Source organism: Lepisma saccharinum, chromosome 10 (assembly GCF_977018435.1).
Source record: "Lepisma saccharinum chromosome 10, izLepSacc3.1, whole genome shotgun sequence".
Taxonomy (NCBI): Eukaryota; Metazoa; Arthropoda; class Insecta; order Zygentoma; family Lepismatidae; genus Lepisma; species Lepisma saccharinum.
In genome coordinates, this window is record NC_139238.1 from 46,193,951 (window position 1) to 46,220,429 (window position 26,479).

The 26,479-nt window shown below is 35.3% G+C and overlaps 2 protein-coding genes across 7 annotated transcripts in view; both read right to left on the reverse strand.

The window, feature by feature from the left end:
* Rim (Rab3 interacting molecule) overlaps nucleotides 1-26,479 on the reverse strand; it is a 500,966-nt gene that overhangs the window by 83,863 nt on the left and 390,624 nt on the right. For 5 of the 6 annotated variants that reach the window (XM_083129798.1, XM_083129799.1, XM_083129797.1 and 2 more), the window contains exon 6: nucleotides 24,738-24,926. The exons of the other annotated variant lie outside the window; for it this stretch is intronic. In XM_083129798.1, the coding sequence (XP_082985924.1) occupies nucleotides 24,738-24,926 (189 nt within the window). The remainder of the gene's footprint in view (nucleotides 1-24,737; nucleotides 24,927-26,479) is intronic. 6 annotated transcript variants of the gene reach the window in all.
* botv (exostosin like glycosyltransferase 3) overlaps nucleotides 1-26,479 on the reverse strand; it is a 607,246-nt gene that overhangs the window by 32,253 nt on the left and 548,514 nt on the right. The gene's annotated exons all lie outside the window — the stretch shown is intronic.

Below are 26,479 nucleotides of genomic sequence, written 5' to 3' on the forward strand. Positions count from 1 at the left end.
CATATTGTGATGAAATTTCTTGTGAATGAAGTGAATTCACTGAATACTTCAGGCACAGCATGGTGATTGGACTCATAGCTGCAGAAAAAATATTTGAAAAGTGAAAACAGTTTAAAGAAGCATGTGCATCAGTGCAACATGATTTTAGTATTGGTGTTACTGTCTTCCCGTAAACCTTCAGCAAGTGAAACACCTGATTCAAGAAAATCGACAGATAACATGTTGCCAAACAGCAGAACAAATGTATATTTCTGTGAGAACACTCTTAAGAAAAAATGACCTGGTTTGACACTAAAGGCATTTTGTTCTTGCAAGACTGCCCACCAAACAATTTGCACACTACAGGAATTTGACTGGGAACTATTGCCACACAACCCTTACAGCTCAGACCACCCTTCAAGAGATATCCACCTATTTGAACCCTAAAAGAAGTTCCTCGGAGGCCAGAATTTCAGCAATGATGAAGAGGTAAAGCAAGCAGCCTGATCATGGCTCCCAGGATACTGAGAAATCTCTCTATGTTGCTGGTATCCAAGCACTAGTGAAATGCTGGCATAAGTGTAGTAGTGTAGGGAGTGATTACATTGAGAAATAAAGTATTTTCTAGGTGTCCAAATGTGTTCTGGTAATGAGAAAAATCAAACGTTGTTGTTTGACTTGAACACTCTCATATAAGCAGAAAATATTTTTTGAATGTATTGAACAAGTATATTTTAAGGAAGGAAAAACTTGAGTTAGAACTATTCCATGTTTTCACCGGCATTGTCAATTCCAGATACCACTGAGAACTTGGTACTAGAGGCCATGGTCAACTAAGAAGGCAGTCAAGCTTTATCGGGCAAAAGCAATAACTTGTTAGCATCAAATTTTGTTTACAGAAACATTTCAAATGATTCAGATTGCATCGTGCAGGATGAGTTAGCCTTAAGGCTGCACCAACCTTACTCTCAGCACTCTACTGGCAGATTCCTTTGTTTCCAAAGTCACTTGAGCCCGACCCTGTGGCTGAGTGGTTAGCACATCGTGCTGCGACGCCAAGGGTCCCGGGTTCGAATCCCGGTCGGGCTTGGTTGTTTGTGAATGTCCATTCATTAATTTCATCATTTCATCACTCATCCCCATCTTTGCAAATTAGCCAAGAGGCACAAAACATGAAGTAAAATAAACTAAATCAAATCAAATCAAATCAAAACCAAAGTCACTTGAAAGGGCATCGTTTTCAATCACAGAGAAGATTCAACAGTTTGAAATTCAAGACATCTGCACAATCCAAATACGTGTTTCAGGACACTTTCCAAGAATGACAAAAAATTTGAAATAGGAAACAACTTTGAAAGAGATGCCACTTAGAAAGTAGAATAATAGATAACACTGGGGAACAGTGAAATTGCGGCACAGTGTTTGAGAGCTAATTTAGGGCGATTTCATGCTGCTGAATAATGATATAATAATATATTTCCTGAATTGGCTCTAATTTATGAAATAAATGCAACTAAACCAAAATGGCGGAAACATAAGAATACGTATAAATGAACTTCCAACAACAATTTAATATTTCTTTTTGTGATTACAATCATTATTATAAAAATAAATTTATATAGGCCTATGATCATAATAATTAAGAAAATATGTACACAATGAAGTAACAAACTATGTGAAACGTTTTCTATTAGATTTCCTGCTGTATTGCTTTTTAGGACAATTCCTCTGTAAGCTCCAACAGTAGTTGGCCATCATGTGGCGATCCCACCGTCCCTGGTACCTTTCTTCCATTATCCTTATATCCTGATGGAACCTTTCTCCCTGTTCTTCACTAAAATCACCAAGGTTCTCAGGGAATCTGTTAATGTGGCTATGTAGAAAATGTATCTTCACACTCATATTAGCTCCCAATTTCTCAAAATTTTTCAACATATTTCCTTCCAACTATATCGCGGTAGTTTTCTGCTCTGTGATTCCCCAAAAGGTTTTTGACGACGGACACAAAGCTCAGCCAGGCCTCAGATTCGATGTAAGACATGTAAGTTGTAAAATTGGCATCATTTTTTATAAGTGTACGAATTTGTGGTACGTCCAAGATTCCTGCCTTCAATTTTTCTATACTTAGTCCTGGAAAAGTGTGGCATATATATTTGAAACAATCAACACTTGTATCTAAGGCCTTGACAAACTGTTTTATCAACCCAAGTTTAATATGCAGTGGGGGAAGGATGATTTTGTCCCTATCTATCAGCGGTTCATGAATGACATTAGCTTTTCCCACTGTAATATTTTCCCTTGTGGGCCAAAATTTTATCGTCCAATGCTTTTCTCTAGCACGACTATCCCACACGCATAGCAAACAGGGATGTTTTGTGTACCCACTTTGCTGTCCTAGTACAAAATTCACCATCTTCAAATCCACACACACAAGCCACTTATGTTCAGCATATTCATTTTTTTCTAAAACCATTTTTATGTTTTGGTATTCTTCCTTAAGCTTTGTTAAGTGTCCGATAGGAACTGAACGATGTTTATTACCATTGTGTAGTAAAACACATTTCAAACTTCTTTTAGAACTGTCCAGAAATAAACGCCAATGCTCCGGGTGATATGTTGATAGACCTAACAGCAGCAAAAGCTCAGGAATATTGTTACAATACACAAGATAATTGTCTTCGCTAAAGTAAGGAAGAATGTTGTGTTCTCTAGTTCTATATGATGTTACAGTAACACCAGGCTGAAGACAATGTTTTTCTCTTAGTCGCGATGCTAGAATCTCAGATGATTTTTTTGACAAATGTAGGTCACGAATCAAATCATTCAGTTCACCTTCGGAAGAATGCTTGCGGTGTAGAACTACATCCTTCAAAATCACTTTCGTTTTTATTGTCACTTTCATCTGATATCTCAACGTCATCGTCGATATTTTGCGAAAAGTTACATACTGGTAAAGGTATATTTTCACTGTGCAGTATTGGCGGCTTTGCTGACTCTACATTAGAGTACACCCAATTACGCTTTTTGAATCTATTCATGCCTTTAACATTTACAGCACGAAAATAGCAATCATTAACATGATTTTTTGGTTCACTCCATGTCATGGGCACTCCAAATTTGAGGCCCTTTCGTCCACCTTGGCCTCAATAACGAAGTGATTCCAAACAAGTTTTGCAAACTATATGTTGGACCCATTTTTTATTCTGTTGTCCCAGATTTTTGGCAAAATAAGCCTGATACAAATCTCTCACTACATCCGTGATATTTCTTCTCTGTGATGGTAGACAATAGGCTATATTCCACATATATAGCAAAAAAACATTTGGGTTATTGAAACACTTACTACGTGAGGAACTCATATTTCCAATGTATTCACATTAAACGCATTTCGCTTAGTTATACTACAAAATTCAACATTAAGATATATATTGCCTAGCAATGCTTCATAAGTTGCCTAGCAACAATTTACAAATAAATAAATAAGTTTCTTAATGGGAATTTCAGCCAATTATCAAATTTTGATATTACCGAGAAAAGTGTGGAGTAATTTTACCTCCTACATTTTCCATGGTGTGTTTATTTTTGTAACTGGAGTCAATTCAACTGAATCAATCATACAATTGGCAATCATAGCTGTTTTGTGTGCTGAAACTGTTCTTAAACTTTATGCCACAAAATAAAATCTTTTTTTTGTTCCCCAGTGTAATCAATTTTTATAGCAACAGTTCAGACTTGTTCAGGCTTTCTAGACAAGAGACCACCACTTCTTTTCAAGTAGCTTTACAATTGTTCTCATGATGCTGAGCCATACCTAAATTCGAGATTCCCTCTGTGGATCAAACCCAAGACTACTCACAGCGCATGTGGGAGTGCTAACCATTTGGCTTTATTGAAAGCTCCTTGTTTTGAACATGACCATTCAGGGACCAATACAGCAATGCATAAAGATCAATTTATTAGGATTATTTAATTTAATTTTCAACTGTGAGGAGCATTCTGTATTCTTAGAATATGCACTATCTCATCAAAAGAATCCGGACACTTATCTCTAACTCATAAACTCATGTCTAGAGGTCGCTATGGCCTGACCAACAGGTACAAAAGGAGCACAGAGCTATGTGTTGTTCAATGAGAAGTAGGAACAGAATGGATAAGTCAAAGGAGCTCAGTGACTTTGAATGTGGCCACATGAGCAGGAAATGAATCACACACATTTCAGCCCTTCTCAACTTGCCCAAGTCAACTGTTAGCAATGGGATTGTAAAGTGGAAAGCTGAAGGCACAACCGCAACAAAACCACAGTCAAGTAGGCCATGTGTAATGAGAGAAAGGGACCGCCATGCTTTGAAAAAAATAGTTCGCTAAATTCGCCAGTCATCATGTGTAAACACCACCCAGGAGTTCCGTAATGTTACTGATTGTCCAGCAAGAACCATGATTGTACATCGAGAATTGAAACAAATTGGATTCCATGGTCACACAGTCATCCACAAGCTAAACATTACTGCTGTAAATGCTAAGCGTCACCTGCAGTGGTGTAAAGAACAACACCAGTGGACTATGAATGACTGGAGTAACGAATCATGCTTTACCATGTGGCAGTCTGATGGGAGGGTTTGGTGTGGCAAATGCCTGAACCATACCTGCCAGAATTTGTAGTGCCAATGGTGAAATTTGGAGGGGGTGGGGTTACAGTGTGGTGGTTTTTTTCATGGAATGGAATGGAATGTACCCCTTTCATAAAACTGAATAGAAATCTAAATGAAGAAGAGTACAAAGACATTTTGACAAGTTCCATCCTATCTATGATAGGAGAACAATTCGGTAATGACAATTGCCTGCATCAGCATGACATTAGGTTATCATTCACAACAAAGGGTGGACCCACACTGTATTAATGTCAATTACTGGAACTTGTGGCATAAAGTACATCTGACGACAGTTTTAAGTATGTGTCCATATACTTTTGATCGGATAGTGTATGTTGTAGATATATGATAATTTGAAAGGTGCTGTTTTTTAAGTGTCTGTCCTCATGATACTGATCGAAACCTAAATTTGGAATTCCCTCTGTGGATCAAACCCAAGACTACTCACACCACAGGTGGGAGTGCTAACCATTTGGCCTTATTGGAAGATCCTTATTTTGAACATGATCATGCAATTCATTAACAAATGAATGCTTATCCAAAGAGCATATGCCTCAGTATGCTATTCTACCACCCTGAATAGAATATGAAATAACAACAACCTCTAATAGAGATAGTGGTTCAGTCAGTGTGGCATCTGATTGCTATGTGAGAGACAGGATTTGATTTCTAGATGAGTGGTGACTTCAAACAGGAATTTTTCTGTTCATATCACTGAGGCTCACACAACCTGTCATAAATGAGTACCCAGAGATGATCCAGGAACTGAGTTTTTGTTTTAAGTCCACTTTATGCACAGATAGGTTAATTGGAACTGGGACTACAGTTTAAAGTGGGCTCCGAATCTCTATGCAATGCCACTGGGTATCAAACCCCTCGAATACAAGGCGATGATGTTACCATCATGCTACCGATGAGGCGAGATGATCTAGGAGAGGGAACTAGTTGGAGCAATGAGGATCTATGTAGGCCTACCTTCACACCCCTATGTGTCTTCACAGCAAGAACAATGCAATTACCTCTAATAGAGGAAGTGATAGACACTCCACAATCACCAAATCTCCAACAAAACCAAGGACAAGCACATCAACTTTTGCACCCGATTTTAAAGAAGAATAAAAACTGATAAGAAAATAATTGAAACATGAATAACATGAACTCACAACATTAACTAATTCGCTAATCAAAATGCTGTTTCACTACCTCAGTTGTCACACAAACTGGCCTCCCACTCCAATGTTCATCACTGACATTTCGTCTTCAGTCTTTAAATCTTTCCACCCATTCATACACTCTCCCCTGACTTAAACAATTGTCTCTGTACAGAACCTTCATTCTGCTGTAGATTTCAGAAGGTTTCACTCCTTCTGACCACAAACAACGAATAACACTTTGTTGCTCTTCTACGGTGCAAGTCAATAGTGTAGCTGCCATGTTGTACGAGCTACTGTGCAGGCGCATACCTCTCGATCATCATGACATTTTTATGGCATGTTTCTAAGGAATGTTTTTGAGTGCCGAATCACAAATTTTCGTTGTGCATAAATCTCCATGAAGTTTAAAATAAAATTCCTGTTATTTAATTACTTCCCCTCATACATTTTTCAATTTGCTTACCTGATATTAAAAGTAATAAATTTTAGGTATTTCCATGTTATTTGTAGTTCAAAAATTATAAAATAAACAAATATGAAGACTTCAGCATCAACCACTCAGCTTAGAGTTATGGTTTTAACATGGAAGTCAACAAATTTAGCGAATTTCGCACACATTACAATACAAAAAAATAATATCCATAGAAACCCATTGCCGTCCCATTATGGAATTTTGCACACAAATAGTCAATTGATGTCTTCAAAACATATATATTTTTTTCAAAAAAATTAAAAATGGTGTTTTTGAGATTTTGATTTTTTTTTCTTCAAGTGTTTCAAAAATTACAAAATTCAAATACCACAGTCATGTTGTATTTCAAATTAAAGCTCATTAAAAGTAGAAGAGAATGACACCAATTTGGGCTCTCTAGGTGAAATAGTTTTTGATCTACAGCTGTTTAAAAATTTCAAAATGTCGTCAAATTTGGGGATTTTTGCTTCTTTGAAAGTCAATAACTCAAAAACTAAGAGCCAAAAAAATCTGAATTTAGCAGTTTTCGCCAACTTTACTGGAATAACCATTGCACCAAAAATTATCTATTTCTGAGATGTGAAGGTTCAGATCCTGGTTGATTTGACAAGGAATGATCCAGGGGCAACTGCACTCTCATGACTTAGAGAAAGCCTCCTGTTGTCTAATATTAAAAACTAACAATAAATTAGCAATTAATATAAGGGAAAGTAATGATCACTGTCCCCTTTCATGTCTAAAAGTAAGTAGTCATCCTCAAGATGAGTGATGATAAATCATCAATTAACATGAGCACAAAAAACAACCATTACCCTCCCCCAACTCCCTTCATATCGGAAACAGTCATTGCAAATTGAAAAATTGTGTGTCATTTATTTTCAGTTTTAAACCTAACTAAACCTAAAAAGTTACCACTTTTGGCGAACTATATAATTCTGATATTTATAAATATGATGTGCAATTTGTATGTTATCTTGAATTTTTGTGATTAAACATGATGGAAACATTTAATATTTTCAGATTATTGGACAGTGAGTAAAGAATTTCCTTTCCATATTCAGCAAACTAACTTTATGCTATGCTAGCTTCATGGACTAAGAGTGTGATCTATACTTGACAAAATTACTGAGAGCTTGATATCATAACCAAAATCTCTCACTACACAGCACCAATCAATTTGTGTTCCATGTACTGTCAAATATTGACATGTGATATATTGACAGGTATTGAAGCATTTCAGTAGAAAAATTGAAGAATGTTTTAAATTCTACTAATTTTATTCATTGTTGTGTGGTCTGCAAGAAGTGCAGAAATAAATGTATCTCATATACAATAATCAGATATATTGCCTGAACTCTGCACCTAAAATTTAAAATATAGTTTTGAAGCTTTACCTCTCCCATCCCCTCCTTTACATTTAAAATTAAGCTATAAGACCCATGGACTGACATTTTGAACCAACAATATCCCTTCAAAAACCTAACAAACCACAGCTAAGAAAAAGATCATTGCTCTCACAAAAGATAATTAATATGCTACCAGTACTTCTGTCCAAGGAAGAAGTAACAGTGTGACCTTCTTGACTTATTATGTTTAAAGTTTTGTTTGTGAAATGAATGGGCAAAATATGTGTTAGTATGACTGAGATTGGTCATTTATTAGCAGGTTACTAAATGGCTTTATGAAAGGAATCAAGAAATAGTAATGACACATTTTATTGATTTAAACTGTGTGTGTGTGTCATCTCTGAAAAAGATAAAAGGGAGGGAGGGGAGGGGAGAGAGAGAGAGAGAGAGAGAGAGAGAGAGAGAGAGAGAGAGAGGTAGGGGTAGGTAGGTGCGTGTGTGTGAGAGAGTGGGTAGGGGGTAGGTAGGTGCGTGCACACATGTCTGAGTTTAAGGAAAGATGTGGTATTGCAACGATCATAGGGTAAATACATGGCTGCATATATTCTGAGCATGGAATTTTTTTAAAAAACTTGCCAATAAATATACAGGGGTTTCAGAAAAGAATTGAACATTTTTGGAAGATAACAATTCTGGCATTTGATATTGTATCCCACAGGGAAATATTTCATGTTGAACAGCAACTTCAAAAGTATTGTTCTGAATCTGATGGTGACTGTGTTTTATGTTCTTACCACTAGTTGGCACTAATTATAATATGGCGACCATTCAGGAGAAGGGATTCAATTTGAAATGACAGAACCAACATTGGCCACGCAAAGGACTTTTTGGTGTGTTTTGAAATACCATCCAAACCATGACTACTTGACAGCAGTGGCAGCTGGTGGTCTGGCTCTATGGGTGTGCACTTCAGTCTCATGTCCAGAAATGTTGTATACCACCCCTGTCAAATACTAGCACCCGTTTTTGCATACATAATGATGCTAAATGTATTGGCAACCCAAGTTGTGACCACCTTTCACTAAAAATGAGGCTATCACGGAATTATATTTCATGATTTTTTTTTAACCCAGAATTTTTAACAAATTTCAAATATTTCGGAAATTATCCAGCCAATCACGAGAAGAGCGATGTTATTGTGCAATATGTAATTCAGCATTCGATAACCTGACAAAATCAGTCAAAACATAGAAATATCGATCTACAATATCAATACTATTGTCGATTTGCAAAATATTTCGTAAAAACTTCCTCCCTCGCTCCATTGATATTAATGAACAAGGAGAATAATAACATTGGAATACACTAAAGAAGCCGATCCAACTGCCACATTGAGGAAATCAGTTGTAATCTATCTAGCTGTTGTTTATTTCTAATGACAGACTGATCGAACCAAGCAAATCAAGCAAAATCAAGAGAATAATAAATCTTAAAGAAAATGACAGTACTCACTCAGTCACACTGCCCAGCTTCGAACTTCAGAATTTTTCCTTCCCTTCTGCTGTATCCATATATATTACTGCAGTTGCTACAGGCTTTGTAGCTAACTTCCCTCCAAAAATTCAACGTTAAATATTAAGTCTCCACTTTCGCTATGTACAGTTTCCCTATTCATCATGAAATCAAACACTTTGCACTGAAACAGGAATGATATTTTGACAGCGCTAAACAATTTTGCAATGCAGTAACAGGCACACAATGCAAAACAGCTGACTGATTGATGTATGCTTCCTCCTCGTGGGTTGCTAATTCGGCTACTGCGCCACAAGGATCATTTATTTTGGCCAAGATGCACTAAGCATACTCAATATCAGCCATGTTTAAAACACCTGTTTCCCTTTCAGTTGCCCTCCTCCCATTCCCCTTCTTTCTTGCCCCTGTCATGCTTGGGACAGAATGAGAGGGACAATATACCATCAAAATTTCCCTTTTCTAAAATAAAAATACCCTCACTTTGCAATGACGTATGGGTTGCCTCGACTCCATCACACAATCTTGAATGGAATGGGTTTGCAACACTACATTTGCTAACACAATGACCGCTGTATTCATGGGTTTCCTAAATGATGCAAAATCCCCAGGCATGGTGCCTAAGTCAGAAGATCCAATCAGCGTTTTTATGCGACTGCTACAACAGCGTCAGAGGGAATGAAATTCGCATTGCGAGCAGGGCTCGGTCTACGCAGGTTGATAACACTTGGGTTTGAGTTGGTGTTTTAAGTCCACTTTATGCACAGTAAGGCTAATCGGGACTGGACCTACAGTTTAAAGTGGGATCCGAACCACTTGTGCCTCCACCGGGTATCGAACCCGGGACCCCTCAATTATAAGGTAATGACGCTACCACTGCGCCACGGGGGAGGCCCGCGGTTGATAACACTGATCGTACGCTTCTCCACCACTTCTCTTGGTGAAGCGGCATGGTAACAGTTGATGTTTCGAAGGAGATAGAGTTCAATGAATAAGTATAATAATAATAATAATAATAATAATAATTTGCATTACAGATTTATTTGGCTGTGTACGTCTGAATGTGCGAATAGGCAGAAGCCGCTACTGCTTTACAGCACATATGGTCAAAGTTTGCATCAGGTTACCTGTTTTGCTTTTCTTTCAAATACAGTATCTCATTGACAGTTGTCTATGACAGCAGCATTGCAGCCTGGTAGAGTTTCATAACATTGACAAAAAGTATTTTGCACATCAGTTGTAGATTATGAATTTGCAAAATTGTATCACACAGAATGCCTTTTCTTGAAGGGTTGGCATAATGTAATTAGCAACAATTGGTGGTAAGACCATGCAAAATTGTGTCCAACAGATTCAAATAAAACTTTCAAGCTGCTGTTCAACATAAAATATTTTTCTTTGGGACAGAATTATAGTGCCCCAAAAGTGTTCAATTCCTTAATAACTGCCCTGCCTAAGAGATTATACAGCATGGCCTCAGGTGACAAAAGTGTTAAGGAGTCAGTATTTTGGTTAACGTTTTGGATTACACTGTATAACAAAGAATCTAGAGGTGGAGTAAGGTGAAATCATACCATAATAGGAGAAAAATACCAGTTCATTACTGGTATAGGCTAAAAAAATCTCTTCCAGCAATTGAGGCGTTAATGAAAGAAGTAGAGGGGACTTCAGTATTAGGCCAGATGACAATCTTAATTCAATGACCATTTAACTGATCATTCCATGAAAAGTCTCTTGACATACCTGAATCTTCAATTTAACAGATTTATTTTTTATTCAGCTTATAAAAAATACCAGCAAGAGAATTTTGATAAACTAGGCAACAAACTGTGATGAGATAAACTCAACTCTCTGGAAAATTGGGGTAAATGTTTTATTTCAAAATAACCAATGAAATTAATACATTATAAGCTATACTTAAAACATATTGAACTGAAGTTCACTTGTGTACTGTTTAAGATGAATATTTTGGGGACTGATAAGGCAGTTATAAAATTGTGAAAGAAATAATACTGCTTACGGCCATTTCAAAGATAATGTCACTAGTGATACCATTATTAACAGAGTATTAGGTCATAACTTATTACAATATGTAAATCAATTTAGTTTGTTGGAATAAAAATGTCTTACGTTAAACTGAATTCAGGATTAACTATTTTATAGTAACATATAGATACACTGCTAAATGGAACTGGATTCATTTTGGAAAAGATGAAAGTCTCCCTCGTGCCACGAAGGCATGTAAGGGCTGTGAAGGCAGTGTTCTACACATTCTCAACCTCAGATGCAGCAGCGATGATGTGATCAGCACTGTGGTTTGGGTGACTTTAACAGAGTTCCCTTTTCAGATAGTCATTGATGAGAGACTGGGTGAGCCAAGGAACCACTAACATGGACAGAAAAATTCCTACCTGAGATCACAGACTCTGGGAACTGAATCCAGGTCTCCTATAGGGCAATATGATATCATATTGACCACACCAAGATTTAGAAAACATTTCCTTTTCATTAAGTAACATTTCTCTAATGAAAAGAGTTAAAATTCTAGAAATGTTTGCTAATTGGGATTCAACATACAGTTTAAAATTAGATCCAAACAACAGTGCAATGTGTCCACCATAAAACAAACCCAGGACCCCTTCATTATAATGCAAGAGTGTTACATCTCTGAACCATGGGAATGATTACATGCAATCAGAAAGTAATGAATGTCAAAAAGGTAAAGCTCAATCCTGTGAATTTCTAACATGCCATGAGGGCACAAGAGAGAGGGGTGCTAGTAGGACTCCACACATTGTTGACATTGGCTACAGTGTAAGTGATGTGATCAACACTGTTCTCCTTCCACCTCAGTGAAAGGAGAAGTAAATATACTGCAATGATACTTAACTGCAATATTAGTAACTTACAGTATGAAATTGGCTTAATGCTTTGTTCACAATTAACAATACAGATAATAGCATTTAATAATTCTACAGATAATACCATTCTCTTGAAGTTACGAAGGAAGTTTCATGCCCAAGAAATCCCACTTTTCTTTTCTGCCTGTTTTTTGAGGCCATACACAATTACAACACATGACAAGGGCTGGGTAGATATGAAATTTTCAATGTTGGGTAAAGAAAGTGTAGTTGTCTTTTAATTGCATCGTACATGTTCTGATTAAAAATAAACAATTTCAGATAGATTTCAGGTAAGCTAAAATTCTATGCCATGACAGCCATATACTATTTGTGTTGGAATATTTACATTACATTTATACTAAAACTAAATGACAAGGTAAATGATGATTATCATGTAATGTATAACACATGAGAAGCACAAGAAAACGTGCCTGGTGGAAAGCCAGGTATTATTGAGGGCCCTGTTGTTGGTGTTGAGGTCGGTGGGCTTCCTGCCATCAGGAATATGCATACCCATAACCTGCTCCCCGCATGACAAGAAACCAAGCCGGACCTTAATCTCTCACAAAAAAGCCTTCCTGTGCACGTGAACTAACGCCTTTCCATGGAAGCAGAAGATGAACCCAGAACCAATACCTACAGCACCAAAACCCCAATGTGTGGCAAAAGAAGGAAGCACTATGCCCACACCGAAATGCCACAAAGTGAAAGGACCGCATCAACTAGCACCATCGCGAACACAAGCGGAAGAAGAAGGAACCATGCCTAACGAAGCTACCAGATGGGTGACGAAATCAATCGCAAAGAACATCTGGTGAAAAAATCAAAAGTGAACTTATCAGAGTAAATTACCTATCTCTGCATAACCGCCAAACACATATATCTTTAGATGCAATAAGCTTCAGTTACCACATGGATACACAAATCTCATTTTGTGATCAGATGCATGTTCATGTGCATGTTTTCAAAACAGTTACATATTATTGGAAGAAAATTACCATGATTTGAGTTGTTACTCTAGTTAAAATATTTTATTCCCATTTGAAGTTCTTGTTAAAGTATACAATGGATGAAACTGACAAATTGAATTAAAAAAAGGTAATTGCTCTCTTCTTCCTTATTTATGAACTTTTGCTAAATATTAGAGTAACTGTGAATAGATATTCTATTTCAGCCTCTGCATTATATTATATATAATACTAGGGCTTTGCCGATATCACTTTGAACTGATATCAATACCAATGCCGATACTCTAACCGATTCCCACCGATACCGATAGTTGAAAATTACAATTATTAAAATTGTTCAAAATATTGGTGTGTATATAATCTTCTCCATGTATATGCATCAATATACAAATACATTTGCTTTATAATATTCAATAAATAAATCAGAATATTAAAATAGATATTATTTAATCACAAAATACAGTTTCTCATGCAATACTTGTGCAAAATAAAAAGAAAACTGAATTTTGTGTAATTTCCAGGATAATTAGACTTTGTGAAAATGTCACGTGGCATTTTTTCGAATCCCGTGAAAGACCAAATTGCCGGAAAAATGTCGACTGGTATCGGTAGAGGAATTCCAACCAATACTTTCTGATACTGATACCACTGGTATCAGTCGAAACTGATACATCTGCATCAATATTAGCACAGACCTATATAATACCCTTGAACATGTTTAGATAATTTCCTTTCAAATTTATATCAATATTTTCACACGTGTGTGGCAAAGTAGTAACCAAAACTGTTACTGTTGGCAGTAATCACCAAAAATATTAGAATGGCACAATAAACAGATTCATGGATAACATAAGTACATGCTACATATGTATGAATACTTCATTCAATTTCTTGAAACATACTTATTGTTATTGGATTTTGATTGATTGATTGAATTGGGTTATTTAATATCGCTTTCTGCTACTTTTGGCTAATTGCAATGATGAGCATGAGTAATGATAAGATGATATTTATGAAGGGACACGATAACACACGCTTGGATTCAAATACGGGATCCCTGGTGCCATAGCATGCTGTGATAACCACTATTTTTGATGGGTATAACTGTATATTTACACAGTGTGTAAATATAATTCAATTTTCATTGTACAATTCATTATGGATTGCCCATTACAAAATTCATTATTGTCTTACATTTTTGTGTAACTTTACTGAAAAAAAAAAGTTTGAATCCTATCACAGAATACTAATTTCTGAAAAATCCTTCATGTGGTTAATCCTCCAGAAGATATTCATACAAAAAGAGAGAAGAACTTTAAATACTTAAACATATAATATTAGCTCTCCAATGCACTGATTCCATAAACAACATACTAAAATACAGGAAATCTGCTAAAGAAATGAAAGATATGAAAAGATAAGTGAGAAATCGGGAAACACAAATTGAGTCACAAAGCAGAATTGATAGATCAGTGACAGATAATCATGAAAGAAAGATACTGTAAGTGTTATAAATTCACATCTTTTAAAACAATTCTAAGATAAATTGGAAATCACTCTACAAGAAACAAGAGTAAAGAAGTGGGGGATAAAGAGAAAGAGTGAGAGAGAGAGAGAGAGAGAGAGAGAGAAAAAAAAAGAGAGAGAGAGAGAGAACTGTCAATCACAAGTACAACTCAATTCCTGGAGAAGTATTCAATAAAATAAAACCAGGTATATGTATCATATCACATTTCAACATTAGAAAGTCCTGTACCTCCACAGATTAACTGGAACTATATCAAAAGAAATATTAAAAAGCAGAATTAGATGTAAAACATCATATCTGTAAATTGAAGACAAGTCATTATAATGGTGGCAAATACAAGTTTCAATTAGTTATATCATCTTTGCATTATATACTTATTAACCATATTAATGAGCTAACAGTAATAAAAAGAATAGATATTTGAAGTCATGCTGTATAACAGTCATAAGAGAACACACAAAAAAAAACTGCATTCCACATCACAATACATGCTCATGTTTTACCATTTCCTGTGGTAAAATTTGGATAGTCATTTTTTTAAATTTCTTGCAGTTTAATGTGAACCAGAGAGTTAAAGTTGTTGCTCCCATATATATTTTAAATAAAGCACACAAATATGCACTCTGCACAAAAATGCTCACACACATACGCACATGATTACATACATTAAGAAAAAAACATAACAGTTAGTTAAAGAGAGTAACCACAGTGTTTCGAAATCAGCTCTCTTCATGGTCTAACTTGTAGTTGAAGGAGATGTGCATGCTGTAAACAACACTCAGTTAGAAAACTTGTCAATCATCTGGGAAAAGGACAAAGAAAACAGAAACACATTTAAAACTCTAACAGTGTAGAATGTTGAAAGGAGAAGCCAATAACATAATTCTTAAAATTATCACAAGGTATTCAGAAATCATTTAATGTTTAAAATGTTTGCATGCAACAGTGACTACTTCAGAAAGCATCAGACAAGAATATGAAGAATTCTTTACACGAGAGAAAATTTTCACAATATTTATATAATTTTTATATAGAACATATATTGTCAGTCATGCACACTTTTAAAAAAAATATGCTTTCTCCTTTAAATTTAAAGCACATAAGTTAAGATTTTGTTTGCACTTTAGATAGTATTAATAGGTATATAATATACAAGATGATAAAGGCAACTTTATTTCCCACCAAAAAATTAGTGTGATACTACGTATTAAGAACAAATAAGAAAAAGTTCTAAATAGTAAAAGTATATTTAATATGCTAGAAATAAATTGATATTAATGGACAAAATGTAATTTGTGTGTTTGTACCAGTTTATAGGCTCAATGTGTATTACTGAATACATTAATTTAAGAATGATTAGCAAATATATCAATTCAAATTAAATTTCAGTGGATGGATAAACATTAAATTTTTGTTGATACCAAGAAATTACTGATCTAAAATTTACCAATGAAGATGACCAATATTCATCCAATCTGATATAAATTTGCAGGTGATTGCAATGGGTTCATATTGAAAAATGAACTGTATTTAGACATTCACTTTACAGTACTAGGGTATATGAATTACACATTAATATGCATAAAAATTGTAACAATATGGCAGAATTTGTGATAAATTACAGGCTATTTGTAGATATGTTGGACAAGTAAAAATATCAGTAATTTTACTGATACTAATAGAGTACTGACTAATCTGTCCCAATACTAATACAAAGTGATTAAGGAAAGTAATTTTTCTTTCTTGATTATGAAGAGGTGGAAAACTTGAAATATCTGACTCAACAAAACAATGTAGAGCTTGATATCAAGGAAAAAATTCAGCAGGCAACAAACATGGTCATATCTTTGCTGATGTATTTTGGAATAGACGACTATCAAGGTCTTTAAAATTCAGTGTGTAGTGTATAATACCATGATTTGACCAACAAAACTGCATGAAAGTGAAACCTGGACACTTTCGGAGAGAGCATCATTAATGATTTGGGAAAGGAAATATTACAAAAAATATACGGACCAAAATATTAGATTGAATGAATGTATTAAGGAAAATATTTTCCATTAACCCTGATGGCAGATGAAGAAGAGTGCCACCCATGATGAAATGGATAGATGGTGCAGAGAGAAATATCAGAACAATGAGGATAAGAAGGTGGAGACAAAAGGTGCACAACAAAAATTAATGAACTGGCATTGTTGAGAAGGGTTGTAAAACCAAAGGAAGAATAAGAAGTTATTATTGGATAAGTCTATCAGTTCACCAAATTTATTTTTGGCCAGCTATGGTAGTTTCCAATATATATACAGTAAAACCTCATTAATCTGGACCTTGATAAGCTGGACTTGGCTTAATTCGGACAGACCAATAAAAAAAGCAGAATGCAAGGTTTTAAATGTAGCTAGAAGTCAACAAGAGAACTTCCCAAAGAAAAGGCAGTCAACCACTGATGAAATTCTGTTTCCCGCAGACTTTGTAGTGTACTGTATAGTGTTTTTAGGCCTATGCCCTTTAAATACACCATAATAAACATGTTTTGTTGCTATAAACAGAGTTTTAATGGACTTTCTACTGTTCTATTAAGTTATTTCAGTTAATCTGGACTTTTGTTAAACTGGTCAACTTATCATTCCCATTAGTCTGGATTAACGAGGTTTTACTGTATATACATACATCCAAGTATCTGATTGACACAGATGGACACATGTTTACATTTTTTTCTGATTAGTGCCCAGAAATCATTGGAAAAGGATAAATGCAATGTGAAATAGACACATAGGGAATACGTTTACAGAAAATAGGTTCAAACTTCTTATAGTATCTCGCCACATCTTCTCGATTTAGTTTTAATGCTGAGGAAGATCCTAGGTTCATGGGTCAAAATGTTTATCATTTAAAGTGATATACTATACCAGGTATATTTTTTAAAATATCTTATTAAAAATTGTCAATCGTTTTTTAAAATGTATCTAATCACTTTGAAAGGCTCTATTTGGAGTAAGATCAATATATCTACAACACTTCTCCTTAGCAGTAAAGTGCAATCACATATCTCCAATTTACTGATTTTTTTTGTGGAGATCTGAATCGATCTGACTCTAAATAGAGTGAAACAGATGCATTAAAAAAAACCAAGCACTGCATTTTTTACGTTACATTCCTCTGGTTCTCCCACGACAAAATAATATTTATTTTCTTAATGGAACTGTCTTATTAGGCTTAGATATGGACAATGCAAGAGGAGTCAGAAATTAGCTGCAGAAAATGGAAGACGAAATTCTTAAGGAGTATAAAAGGAAAGACCAGAAGTGACATACGAAGGAGCAAGGATATTCAACAGAGAGAGTGTGTGAGGTTGTGAAGCTACAGAATAGATCAGGGACAGATGAGGTGGTTTGGACATATGAAGAGGATGGGGCCAGAAGGGCTGCCAATGAGAGCATACACTGCACAAGGGGTGGTAAAAGGTCAAAACATGATGGAAAGGGAGCAACGGTAGAACATCAAAATAAAATGGAGCATTTGGCTGACTTCTATGTCTTCCCAGCCAGAAAACTGGAAACAGTGGAAGATGATGATGATCCAGAGTTTGAATTCTGCTATTCGGATCTGATCCAGCATAAGAAATTTCAGTGGAAGTTAATATTGATTGATTTGGTTTATTTTAATTCACTTTTCTGCCAATTTTGGCTAATCACAAAGATTAGGATGAGTGATAATTCATAGAATTAGGTTATTTTATTTTGCTTTTCTGCAACTTCTGGCTAATCGCAATGAAGATGAGTGATGTGATAATATGATGAAATTAATGAAGGGACATTCACAAAGAACACCCATACCCATCTCCTTGAACCTGGGACCCTGGCAGGCTACTATGTCAGAGAGAATGGCAGAAGATAATAAGAAGTAAGCCATGGTGTAGAAAGTGAGTTAGAAAAATTGATGACTTCACCAGTCATTAATTGATAAGTGAGTTAATGTTAGTATACATTTGAGATGTGGATTACAACACAGAGATTTCACATTACATAAAAAGTTAAATGAAATTTCCTCCTTTTCAGAACATAAAAATGTTGTCACGCAGAGAGAAATAACTTACATTAAAACATTTAGGAAAGTCTTTGTTTGTTTGTTTGAGTTTGTTTTTAGATTTCCTTTATGCACAGAAAGGCTAATTGGGACTGGGCTTACTGTTTAAAGTGGGACCCAAACCATTATGTATCTCCATTAGATAGGAATGTTTTGGATACACAACACTGTCATTTAACACAAATCAAGATGGAAAACGTTACAAAAGAATATTGATTGGTTGATTTGGTGTTTTAAGTCCACTTTATGCACAGTAAGGCTAATCGAGACTGGATCTACAGTTTAAAGTGGGATCTGAACCGCTATGCACCTCCACTGGGTATCGAACCCTGGACCCCTTGATTACAAGGCGGCGACACTACCACTGTGCCATCTGGGAGACCCGAAAGAATACTGAATACCAAAAACAAAGTTTAGGGCATCGCTGACAATGGCATATGCATATACCATTAGAATTCTTGATAATTCTGTTATTATTACTGATATTCTATAAAATAGCCTGTGACCTGATTCCACAATTTTATCATCTCATTCTAGTTCATATGAAATTCATGTAGAACAGTAACTTCTTTCTTAATGCAGATGGAACTGAATTAATTGGTACTGTATTGGCATTGCAGATAAATTTATTGATTCAATAATTCTATAAATAGCCTGTAATTGAACTCAAAATTCTACAAATTGTATTTCTTTTTTTACACACATTAGGGACCTTACAGTTTAATTAGTACTTGATTGGTTTGATTGATTGATTCATTGATTTGGTGTTTTAAGTCCTTTATGCACAGTAAGGCTGATCGGGACTGGACCTACAGTTTAAAGTGGGATCCGAACCACTGTGTGCCTCCAAATACTGGATTGGATTGAAGATTGTAGATATATATATAATATGTCAGCAAAACTACTGATAATTTACCAATATGATATTTCTATGACTAGTGTAACTGAATGTACTATTGTACCTGTTAATGTTTAATCTTGGAGCTCAACCGATATCACTTTGAACCGATATCAGCGCTGATACTCTTACAGATTTCCACTGATACGGATACTAGAAAATTATAACGGGGCCTCCCCCATGGCGCAGTGGTAGCGTCATTGCCTTGTAATCGAGGGGTCCCGGGTTCGATACCCGGTGGAGGCACAAGTGGTTCGGATCCCACTTTAAATTGTAGGTCCAGTCCCGATTAGCCTTACTGTGCATAAAGTGGACTTAAAACAGCAACTCAAACCAAACTAGAAAATTATAACAAGTCAAAACAGCTCAGAGTATTTATAAATTTTAATCTATAAATTTTCCATTGAAACTGTATAAATGTGCCACAGTTATGGTTTAAACTATTCATAATGTCACATGAGTTAATAATTTAATCACAAAATCCACTTTTCCCCACAATGTTGTTGCAAAAATAATGAAAATTATTCATTTTTGCATAATTTCCAGGATATCCAGACTCTGCAAAAGTGTTACGTACCATTTTTTGTGGACCCTGCAAAAGGTCCAGACCCTACCTAGGTAGAAAGTATTGGCCAGAATTGGTGATTAAATTCCAAACTATACTTTCTGATACAGATACCAATATAATTTTGAATCTTTGTGAAATGTTTGTATCTGAAATTTTTATAAATATTTTTAAAGTGCTAATGCTGTTAAAAGGAAGCAATAATTACAATAAATGAAACATCCCCAAGTGATTCTGCTTTGTTTATGTTTCTTAATCACCCTTGAACTTTCTAAGGAAGAAGGAGGCAACATGAATCTATAACCCTCCCCCGAACACATGCACATACTTGTAGTAATGAATATGTATAGGTCTGGAATCATTTAATATGAGCTTAAATTTGTTATGTTTTGCATTCAGCAAATAGAAGGAGTTGTGTAATGTAATGAGTACTCGCTCATTGGTCAATACAGGCATATCAGTCTACCAGTTGATTGGTTTTGATTGATTTACTTTATTTTACTTCACGTTTTGTGCCTCGTGACTAATTTGTAAAGATGGGGATGAGTGATGAAATGATGAAATTGATGAAGGGACATTCACAAACAACCAAGCCTGTGCGGGACTCGAACCCGAGACCCTTGGCGTCGCATCACGATGTGCTAACCACTCGGCCACAGGGTCCGGCTCCAGTTGATTGGTAAATGTGCTGATAATGTTTCTATAAACAGGCTGTAACTTAGTGCAAGATTCTGCCTTTTGTTATTCATTTTATGTGTATAAAATAGGGTTAAGCTGATAATGATAATGATGTATCATTATTGGCCGATACCATTGGTACCAGTATCAGAAAGTATTGGTTCAATTTTTTTCACCGATATTGGTCGATACTTTTTCAGAGTTTGAGAATCTCACAGGGTATGCAAAATATCAGTGTGAAAAAAAATATCCACCTTCAGAGTCAAAATATATTTTGAAAATTACACAAAATGCATAATTTTTGTTATTTTGGCAATGGCACTGCAGGGACAAATGGATTTTGAGAAGAATTAATTATACAAAATTATTAATATTTTAAAGTAAAACCCAAACAGATTGATATGGTGTGGTCCCAATTATTTTTTTTTTAATTTATAGATATTTTGAATTAATTTAAATTCTTTCAATTTTCAAATATTTGCATCAGTATTGGTGGATTGGTAATGGTGTTTTATTGGCTCATTCCTATTATAAAGGTGAAATTCATATACCCTGATTTTACAAAGTAGATGTCTAAATATACAGTTTTCCTTACAAAGGCAAACCCATTGCAGCCACTTTAACTAAGGACATTAATGAACTGTTCTTGCTTTTCATGGAATACTTGCAATTTTATATCAGATCAGTTGAATATTATAAGTACCGGCAAATTTCATATTGGTGCTTGACCAGTATCAGAAAATCCCTACTAATAAGTATTCTCAAGATCATTCCAAGGATGGTAGCTTCAAATCTCAAGTCTTACAATACTTCAGTATAGACTGAATTTTGTTGCCAGAGCAAGTATTTTCACCATTCGTCATAGTGCTGGTGCAACATTGTGCAATATTGTGCATTGAACCAAGATAATGCAATGTTCTAAAAGCCTCTGCCAAAATCAGATGTTGAAGCAATTTGGACAGTTGGACTGCAGGTGTCAAAGATATTCTGATAAAGATTAATCACAGATTGATACGACTCACTATGATAGAAAGCAAAATAAAAATGGAAACAATCAACTTCCTGCACCCTTTGTGCATTTTGGTAGGCATTGCAGCCCTTGCAGTTATGTATGGGTTTAGAGACAATGGAAAAGCATGAAAAACAATTCATGCTTATGTCATGAACCTCTTCAATCATCATCATTATACATGATGATATTAATCGATACATTAACTAAAGAAATATAGTACATAAATTGTATGTATCAAATATAGATAATGATTTTAATATTACACTATCAAAAAATAGGAAATATTATGTAAAATAAATTAAATAAAGTTATGATTGATTGATTTGATTTATTTGACTTTGCGTTTCTGCCACTTTTGGCTAATTGCGAAGATGGGGATGAATGGTGATAAGACGAAGTGGATGAAGGGACAATCACAAACACATCACAACATAGAGGATTACACTGGTCATGGGTCCAGACGCCAGAGCGTTGTTAGTCTGTAAAATGCAGTCCAGAGTGTACTACATGGAAGTGGAAGACATTTGGGTGTCTTGAGAAAGGGTTATTTCTTACACATCTAAATAAAGTTATGCACAGAGATGTGTTAAAAAGAGGTGTAATGAGAATACCTGTAATTGTAGCTGTATGAAATAAAATTGAAAGCTTTACTCATTCTAGTTTCTATGCTCAACAGCAAATCAAAGTATGAGTCAGAATTAGAAATGAAGGTTTGATGCACATAAGGTGGTGTTTGTGAGTTAATTAATATCAAGAAATTCTAAATCATAGTTGTAAAACACCCTGAAGAATAATTCTTAACTCTTGGTGGAAAATATATTTTAGGTTCTTTTTATTCATTTAATCAAATATACCAAATAATGAAATTTATTTATGAGAAACAACAAAAAAGAAAGAAAATTCCTGGAATAAAACAGAAAAGAGAGAGGAATAAGGTGAAGATGTAACAGTATTTGGAATTCTGTTATTTAGCATCACTTTTCTGTCACTTTTGGCTAATCACAATGATGAGGATCAATGATGATTACATGAAATTGATGATGGGACACTCACAAAGAACACCCATGCCAAGGCTGAGACTTCAACCTTCAAACTTCGGTGGTAAACTTGAAAGTTGACCACTGACTTGACCCCAAGAGTGTTGTGATAAAGTAACATTCCAAAGGAAGGCTTGGCTGGGTGACATTGAACAAAACCATCAAGAGAATTACAAAATGGCAGGACCATGAAGGAAATCAATAATAAAATTGGATGAGAGTGTCCAAGTTTCAATAAAATAATAATTGAAAAATTGGAAACATGAGGATGTGGCATTGCTCAGCTTACCAAAACTCAAAGAGTTGTGGCAAGTGAATAATAATGCAGCATGTCCAATTACTATAAAAGACAATTGAACTTTTAAATATGAGAATACATGAATATACGAGGCACATGTAAAAAAAAAAGGGCCAATAATTTTTTACTTGGGAATGGCAACACTGACGAAGCTGCACGTGCAATGAAGCATGCTTTAGTATTCTGTGCATGCAACAGAGGTATATTTCTCAGTGTGGAGGTGCGTACGTGCGAGTAGCAGGAAGTTGAAATGGCTGCTGTAATAGAAAATCTTGCCAAATCATGGCAACCGTGTTTTGGGACCAAAAAGGTGTAATCATCGTGAAATTCTTGGAACCAAGATCATCACAGTCATGTATCGCCAAACACTGTCTAATCTGCGACGTGCCATCCAAAACCAGCAAAGAGGAATTTCACGGTCTGGAATCCTGCTTATTCATGACAAAGCCTGCCCACACACAGTTGACCATACTGTTGCAACACCTCAAAAATTCTGACGGGAACGTTTTAATCACCCACCATACAGTCCCGATCTTGCCTTAAGTGATTACTTTCTGTTCCTTCACCTCAAAAAGTAGCTTGCTTCGCAAAGTTTCAATGATAGTGAAGTTCTCAAGATATCAGTTCTCAACTGGCTGAGATTCCAGGTGGCAGATTTCTACGCAGAGGGTCTACGCAAACTTGTTCCAAGGTACCAAAAATGCTTGGAGCATCATGGTGTCTATGTAGAAAAATAGCCAGGGTATGCACTTGTATAGCATCAAAATAAAAATTTTCTCGCTTGATTTTATTCTCTGTGATACCCAATCGGCCCGTTTTTCTGATCCCAAAACACGGTTGCCATGATTTGGCGGGATTTTCTATTACAGCAGCCATTTCAACTTCTGCTACTCACACATACTCACCTCCACGCTGAGAAATATACCTCTGTTGCAGGCACAGAATACTAAAGCATGCTTCCGTGTACACGCAGCTCCGTCAGTGTTGCCAGTACCAAGTAAAAAAATTATCGGCCCTTTTTTTGGCATGTGCCTCATATAACATCATTACAGAGTCCAGTTTCTCAGAAACATATTCAAGATGCATTCCTATGTTACCTTATAATATGAAAACACTAAGGAATCAAATTTGCTTTCTATATACACTTTATGGATGTTCATTTAAGTATGAAATGCGTTAACAGAACATAATTTTATCTTCCACCCTTCACTTAGTAAAAAACTTATAAAGCAAAAACAATTTTATGCTTAATGGAGGACATGAAATACATTCACGTTCAGGGCAAAAATGTGTATAAATTTCATACTGCATTTAAAAAAAAAAACAGTTCTGTGCTGAACCAATGTTCCTACAGTGAAAGTTAATACACTGTGAAATATGTTTATTTCACCATCATGTAACTGATCTCAATATAATTTCTTTACCTTACCATCAACGAAGGAACAACTTCAATTAGTTATGAATCTTCTTTTTCTCTTCAACATAAATGACATGCACATACCTGTACCTATATTGTTCACACTACAATATTATTTTATATATGTATTTGTAAACATATGCATTGGACAATGTTGCTTCTGTCTACTTTTTTTTTACCACACTTTTTTTTCTGATTGAAGTTATTACACAATTACCTTTTCCAGCTATACCCGCATTAGTGTGTCTCCGTAGAGGTTGTTCTCGAACTCTACGGCTGTCAGTTAGTGTACGAGAAACTATAAGTTCTACTTGAGGTTCTTGTTTTGATTCGGCAATTATGTCATACACTTCTTCGAAACTTTTTCCTTGTAGTGACCGTCCATTCCATTCTATCACTTCATCACCTGAAAGTACAAGAATACATGCTGTTAGTTGATTTTATTCATATCACAGACAATTGTTTGATTAAAAATTATCTTTAGCAACAACTTGAGCATACCTAAAAGTATCTAGTTGAACAATTGTAACATTCATGTTAATATTAATTACGAACATAAAAGGTTTCATTCTGCACATTTGGAAGGTGATGAGATCAGCACAATGCTCTGGATGCTTTTATCCCTCCAAAGAGGTTGGCCCCACGTATCCATTTATTAGAGGCTGAATGAACTCCACAGCTGCTCTATGCAGGGACACTGTTGGAAAAATTCCCACCTGGGATCACCCACCCTGGGAATTCAACCTGGGTCACCTGCATGGCAATCAGATGCCCGATCAACTGGTTCTAATTACTAGGGACTCATTCATAGTATTTTTTGGCTGAAACTAAGTAAGGATTGGAAGTTGATGACTTACAACAGCAAGGGAAAAAAGGCCTATAAAATAACTTTTAAAATTATACACAATGGCCTGATATGTTAAAAAATGACCTATGCTGAGCAAGATTTATATACTCTTTTCCATCCCTACAGATTTCCTTTAGGTCTGTGTCAACGTTGTCTTCCTCTTGGCCTTCCTATTAGTCTCTTACCATCAGGTTTCCCAACTAGAATCCTGTAAACTCGTCTCCTCTCCCATTCGTGCCACATGGCCTGCCCACCTAAGTCTTCTTGATTTAATCATTCTAATAATATCTGGACATGAATATAAATTATGTAGTTCCAAATTATGTAACCTTCTCCACTCACCTGTCTCCTCATCCCTTTTAGGTCCAAATATTTTCCTAAGGATCTTATTTTCAAATACTCTCAATTTATGTTCCTCTTTCAATGTAAGGGACCAAGTTTCACACCCATATAATAATGCAGGCAAAATTACTGTTTTGTATATTTTAACTTTTAGTTTCTTAGATATTAAACAAGAAGACAAAAGTTCATGAATAGAAAAGTAACATGCATTTCCTGAATTAAGCCTGCTTTTTATTTCCTCTTTAATATAATTTTCATTTGTTAATATTACTCCTAAGTATTTAAATTTGGAAACTGGTTCAAATGAATTGTTATCAATAATTAGATTTTGATTATTACCTAACACTTGGTTTCCGCCTGTAAGCATATATCTAGTTTTCTCTTTGCTAACTTCCAAACCTATCTCTTTAGCTGCTTTGAAAAATATTTTAGCATTATTCTTAATTGTATTTATATCATCCCCTAATAAGTCTACATCATCTGCATATTCTAACAACTGAGTCACACAGTTTAATTTTAGTCCTTCTTTAGTTTGTTTTACCTTCCTAACAGCATATTCTAAAGCAAAATTAAAGAGCAATGGAGATAATGCATCTCCTTCTTTTAACCCATCATGAATTGTAAATGTGTCAGACATATTAATACCCACACGAAAATTACTTTGTTTCACTGGTACTAACAAGTTTCTTAGGTAATCCAAACTCGACTAATATATTATATAATTTATCACTTTTGACTGAATCATATGCTTTTTTGAAATCAATGAATAG